Below are 6,539 nucleotides of genomic sequence, written 5' to 3' on the forward strand. Positions count from 1 at the left end.
ATATTTATTTTCAATTTTAATTTTAAATATTAAAAATATTGTAAAGAATTGTTGCATCTCAATCTCAATCTCAAAAATAAAAATAAAAACTTTTTGTTCTATTAATATTAATAACAAAATGAATATGCTTAAAATAATAACAAATTCTGACTAGTTTTATAATGAAATTTGTTTTGTGGTGTACTAAGTGGGTTGAAAAATAAAAATAGAAAATGAATATGGTAAAATAATAACAAAATCTGATGAGTTTTATAATGAAATTTATTTATTTTTATAGTACTAAAAAGTTTCAAGATGAAAAATACTTTTTATTAAATTATTCATTTTATAATTAAATTTGATCTGATTTTCAAAAAATTTAAGAATAATCTTGGATAACTTCTTACAGTATTTTATAATGTTTTTCTAATGATAATTTTTTTTTTTTTTTACTTTCTTAAAATCTTATATACCATATTTTGTATATGGGATATTAATTAATATTCAATATTAATTAAGATACAGAAATATCATTAATATTTACTAGAATTTATTAGATTGAAAAATGATTTGTTTATACTAAATTAGGTTTATGATTTAATTAAATTATTTTTGTATTTAATTTCAAAATACTTTTATGCAATCCGGTCAACAGACTAATGGAGATCACCAAGTAAATCAAAGTAAGTTTTAGAGGACTATAATCAAATGTATGAACTAGTATCAAATAGTTTTGACCAGCACGGTGAAAAAAGATTATTAAGAAATAAAGATTTGGAAACGACATCGTCTATAATTTTCATTAGAGGGTTGGCTTGGTTTACTTGAAAACACAGTATTCTTTGTTTGTTTGAAAACAATTTAAGATAGTGATGAAGGAGGCCGTGACATCATTCCAAATAAAATAATTCAAATCGCAGGCAGAAATATTCCTTTACTTATAACAATAAAGATTCCTTTACCAGATAACGATAACATAGGTTTATTGCTTCTGAATTTAATATCATAAAACAATAAATTAGTACACGCAAAAGAATTTAATATTTTATTTTCTTTTGGAAAATTATTAATGCTAAACGGCCTATAATATCAAAACCCATCTCATAATATTTGGTGAGAATTCCCTAAAGCCCCTGGATTTGGACAAATCTCCATCGTCAAGCACTCGAAAGTCAATCCACCGCTTCAACATTTTTTGATGTTGAAACTCTGGATTTTGTGAAACTCTTAATCCTCAAACCGGTCTACAGTTAATCCATTGCCCAATTCCCCATTTTATTTATCCAGATCACACAAATTGTAGCAACATGTCTTCTGCAATGGATGCGCAGACCCAACAGCTCAGTAGTGCTGTTGAAAAGCTCATGTCCAACGGAATAAACAACCTGAAGGTGCAGGACAGATATATCCTGCCTCCCCATGAACGCCCACAGAAGTCCGAGATGTCTTACTCTGAGAGCATTCCTGTAATAGACCTAAAAGACCTGGATGGCCCTAACAGAACAACACTAGTCCACGAAATCCGACGTGCATGTGAAGAGGATGGTTTCTTTCAGGTACACACCTCAATCCCTACCCAACAATTCTCCCTCCCCTCAAATGCTTAGACTCTTGCTTGATTTTCTGTCACACTTGCAGACTATTGAGTCTATACATCTCTGCTCGTATGCTGGTATTAATAGAACGCCTAGTCAAATTTCATGTCAAGTAACTATAATTTTTTTTGATATCAGATAGTGAACCATGGCGTGCCAGAGAATGTCATGAAAAGTATGATGGGGGTAGCCAAAGAGTTCTACGAAATGCCGGTTGAAGACCGAGCGTGCCTCTACTCAGAGGATACAAAGCAGTCAGTCCGGCTTTGTGCAAGCTACAATCCAAGCAAAGAAAAGGTTCTCAACTGGATGGACTATTTAATGCAGCCTTGTCATCCCCTGGAGGAAGTCATCGGCTCTTGGCCTGAAAAACCTGCAGCCTACAGGTAATCACCGAAATTTCATCTATGATAAAAATATGTAAGACAGAACACTAGAATCGATTCATCTCAACCTACTATGCAAAACTGTAACTGGTTCGATTTGAGATTTTGTTGCAGAGATATTGCAGGCAAGTACGCTGGTGAGTTGAGAGCATTGATATTAAGGCTGCTGGCTGCAATTTCAGAAGCTCTGGGGCTAGATTCCAATTACTTGAATAAAATTCTTGGAAAACATAGCCAAGTGATGAATATAAATTACTATCCTTCATGCCCAAACCCAGATCTTACTCTTGGTTTAGCAAACCATTCAGATGCAAGTGCCCTCACTGTGTTAATGCAAAGCGATGTCAGTGGCCTGCAAGTATTCAAAAATGGAAAGTGGGTTGCTGTAGAACCCATAGCTAACGCGTTTGTGGTCAATTTGGGAGATCAGCTGCAGGTTAGAATGAGCAGATCCATATACTTAGTTCTCTCTCTACAATAATTTGATAATATTCATTCAGATTCTTTTTTGTGTGATTTGAATGTGTTAGGTTGTGAGCAATGGGAGATTTAGGAGCGCCGAGCATCGAGCAATAACGAATATGCACAGTGCACGGATATCAATTCCCACTTTCTATTTGCCATCAAACGATGCTTTTATTGCTCCTGCAACGAGCATGGTGAATGAACAGCATCCAGCTTTGTACAGAGGATATAAGTTTGAAGAGTTTGCGGTAGCTTTCCGGAGCCAGGGATTAAAGGGAAAGACTGTGCTGGATCGTTTCACGATCAAATGAACGATGATTTCTGTTATCTGAACAATTTGAATAGCCTCTTGCCTTTGCATTCCGTATACATTGAATGTGTTATTTTAACGTATTTGTTTTGTTTTGTTTTTTTGGTTTTAAATCTAGGATAATTGGTAAGGATCAAATCTAATTGGCTGTCACTATAAACCTAGGCTACGTGCAACTGCAACCGCCTGCAAGCCGCACAATAGCAGGGAACTTATAATCCACATGTGATAAATTTAGAATATGTCGAAGCAATGCTTTTATGTATTGTTGTGAGTTTTTAAGGGTCAATTTAGAAGTTGTTGTTTTCTATATATGAGTTGTAGTAGTGATCTAAATGAATGGAAGTGAGTGTTTTATGTGCTATATATTTGTAATTATTATGATTAATAAAGACATTGAAGTTTGTTTGGTGTTGTGTGTAATCATGATCTAGATGTCTTGAAGTGAGTGTTTTATCTCTTATATATTTGTAATTGTTGTCATCAATAAAGACATTGAAGTTTGTTTGTTGTGTAATGATTATCTCATCTCTGTTTATTTTCTAATAGAATACATGGAATCTTTTGTTTTTAAAGATAAAGATTTTTCAAAATGGTTTTTATAGTTTTTTCCTAAGAAAAATTTACATCAATTTAGCAAAATCATTGTCTTTCTATCTTAGAAACTAGGCTAAAGGTAGTAAAATATAGACTTACAAAATTAGGGGAGAGTCAATGAAAAACAAACGAAATTAAAGGAAGTTTTAGTAGCTGCAATATTATTCTTTCTTTCAATTTCGGCTTGAGGAAGGTTTCTTGGTTTCATGTGTGAAAATCTAAAGATTAAATTGGAGTAAGGAAAAAAGATTAAATTACAGTAAGGAAAATTTGAGTAGGATCAATGTGTGAGCTCTTTTCTTCCAAATTTCTTAATTTTCTAATTCTTTGTGGAATACAATTTCTCCTTAAGTTTATATATAATAATATTGCTAATATTATCATTATTTTCTAAAGTGGAAACATCTTTGATTTCTAATGATTTACTAAATGCTCAACACTAGTTGAGTTTTAAGTGGTTTTTATTGAATTTTGAAGCAATTTTAGGAATCTTTTGTCTTTCATATTTTTTTTTCATGTTTTTATATATGATGTATCTAGTCATTTCCATGTTGTCAAGAGGGGAAATGACCACTTCTATGGGGAGGATATGATAAGGCGTATTAATTTTAATTTTAATTTTAATATATGTTACATAACACTTTTGGATCTAGTCTATTTTTCTGTGCAATTCTCTAGAGACGTTGCAACCCCAAAGTTCATTACTAGATGAGATAAAAAGAATGATGAGAATCTATAACAAGATTTTCTTATTATTCCAGAGACAAGGTTCCATTGACGATTTGAGTTATAAAAGGAATGAAACGAAAGGCAAAAAAGGAAATGGAACTAACATAGATAAATATAGAAGAGAGCACATTTATATAGTCAAAACCAAACTTCTATTGATAAATGAAATACTCTAATACTGTAAAACACAATCTCGCTAGAATGGTGGTAGTTATATCTGAAAGGAGAGAGATGATGGCTACATGCATACACCAAAAGCTCTTATAGGAGGCCAAAATAATGCCCTTTTAACATAAAGAAGGAACCCCATAGGTCCAAAACCATAAGCCTAGAAAATGAAGTGTCAAAAGGTTTCCAAGACCTGAGGTGGTTAGTTGGTACATCAACTTCTCAAGGGTGGAAATTTTGGATACAATGTTCATTTGTGGTGTACAATACCATGTTGGAAAGAACTATTAAGGATTACAACTTTTGGCTACAATCAAATTATGTCATGGGAATGTCTAGCCCCATGAATCACCAAATAACATCATTTAGGGCCTAAAAATGGCCCCAGGAGATTGGGTTTGGAAAACCACAGAAAAAATGCCAAGAATATAAATAACTATTCAATCGGTGGAAGCAATGAGTGTCAACTAATATCTACATAGATCATTTGAGTTATAATTTTTCCAATACCATAATAAACTTTCCCTTGATTTATACCTCTCTAAATTCTATTGTTCAAATTCAGATTGAAATAAAGATTAATTCCAAGATATCTGTATGATGCCACTTCTTCCATGCTATTTTTGTCATACATGAAATTACCAGAAATGTTTTTTTATTGAATCATATATCATAACCTTTGTTTTTTCAATATTAATAGTAACATCCTTATTAGAGAAAAAAATCCTAGATACCTTTTAGTTTCTTCCCAAGATCATAGGAACTTTTCAAAATAAGAATAATCTCATTAGAATAAAGAAGAAAGATGATGTCCATATCATCTAGATTCACACCAACCTACTTCATCTAAAAATCCTCTAATTTTTTTTATGTATATGCCAAGAAGCAACAGAAATAGCGAACACTCTTAGAAAATTCCATTATTTCCTCTATAAAAATGGTTTCAATGTGTTAGCACTCCACAGTGTCCCAAGGGTGAGAAAGGAGACCGACAGAGGTAACCTCAAACCAACTTTGGATCTAGTAGATAGCCCTACCAAATCAGAGAGGGCTCTCTCTATGATCTCATAGCCAATGAGTGCGTGGAGAAGAAGATAGATCTTAGGCTAGATATTCAAAATTCACTAGGGTTTGGTGGATGAAGCTCATAGATCTAGGAACTAGGCTAGGGTTTCAAATGATCAATTGCAGAGATATAATGGGGCATGTAGGTATGCTCAGTGACAGAAGTAGGTTGTAATTGTGGTAAAGGGATGAAAATATAGAGGATCAAAATGAGCATGTAACCATGAATTCACTCATCATAAGAAATAGAACATTAGCATTAAAATCTCATCAAACTAGAGCATATAACTTATGAATTCTCTTTAAACACCTATGAGCTGATCACAAGAAAGTATATCTATATATATATCTATATATATATATATATATATATATATATATATATATATATATATATATATATATATATATATATATATATATATATATATATATATATATATTCAATTTTAGATAAAACATAGAAAAACTTTGTCAAATAATACCACAAGAATCCCAAGATAATAGTTACAATTGCATGTTGTATTACTGCAAAAAAATGTACACTAGCTCCCAACTATGATTATCGAACATCCAACCCTATGTATAACTTAGATCAGGTTACAGATAAACCAAAAACCACATTCCCCCTCTCAGGGTTGATTCCATCAACCTAGGAACTGATTACATCAATCTCTCTAACCAAACCTAAAACTAGGGAAGCTAGAAACTAATTCCCTACTTAGACTTAGTTGATTCACTTAGACTTTACAAGAATTAATAACCATGAATCTACACTATTTGCACCTTAACAAGCATAATTACATTTAATTAGATCATGTCAAAACCCTAGAAGACAAATTACATCATGGAAATTTTATTTTGACTAAAAAATCCCAAGAAAATGACCTCCTCGCAAAACTGCAATGAATTTTCTCAGAAGCACAACATGTGACATGTGGAGTCATTTTGAGGGACGTTCCCTGATCTAAATGTTGATTTGAAATATGCCGGAGAAAGCTTAGGATGTCTAGTAGGTTCCTAAACCTTCAGGAATGCAAAAACACTTCTCCAATGCTTCCAAAAAATTATTTTCCCAAGACTTCTCCAAAAGTGTAGTGAGGGGCTGAAAAAAAGGTAGAAACATGTTTCTCGACCCATTTTTTGACTTCTTCTTCAGATTTAGAGGTTGAGATGGCAAACTATGTCGACATCTGTAATGTACTTTCCAAGAATTATCCAAACACTCAAAGAATCCATCATTTT

The 6,539-nt window shown here is 32.5% G+C and overlaps 1 protein-coding gene across 1 annotated transcript; it reads left to right on the forward strand.

Annotated features, from left to right (window-relative positions):
• Positions 1 to 1,286: 1,286 nt before the first annotated feature.
• Positions 1,287 to 2,736, forward strand: LOC149150218 (protein DMR6-LIKE OXYGENASE 2-like). Its single transcript, XM_089445096.1, has 4 exons — positions 1,287 to 1,535; positions 1,713 to 1,960; positions 2,075 to 2,396; positions 2,491 to 2,736. Exons 1-4 carry the CDS (start codon positions 1,287 to 1,289, stop codon positions 2,734 to 2,736), a joined length of 1,065 nt encoding a protein of 354 aa, XP_089301222.1.
• The last annotated feature ends 3,803 nt before the right edge of the window (positions 2,737 to 6,539 follow it).

Source organism: Pinus tabuliformis, chromosome 9 (genome assembly GCF_031772625.1).
Source record: "Pinus tabuliformis cultivar Carrire ecotype Pingquan chromosome 9, CPIR1, whole genome shotgun sequence".
Taxonomy (NCBI): domain Eukaryota; kingdom Viridiplantae; phylum Streptophyta; class Pinopsida; order Pinales; family Pinaceae; genus Pinus; species Pinus tabuliformis.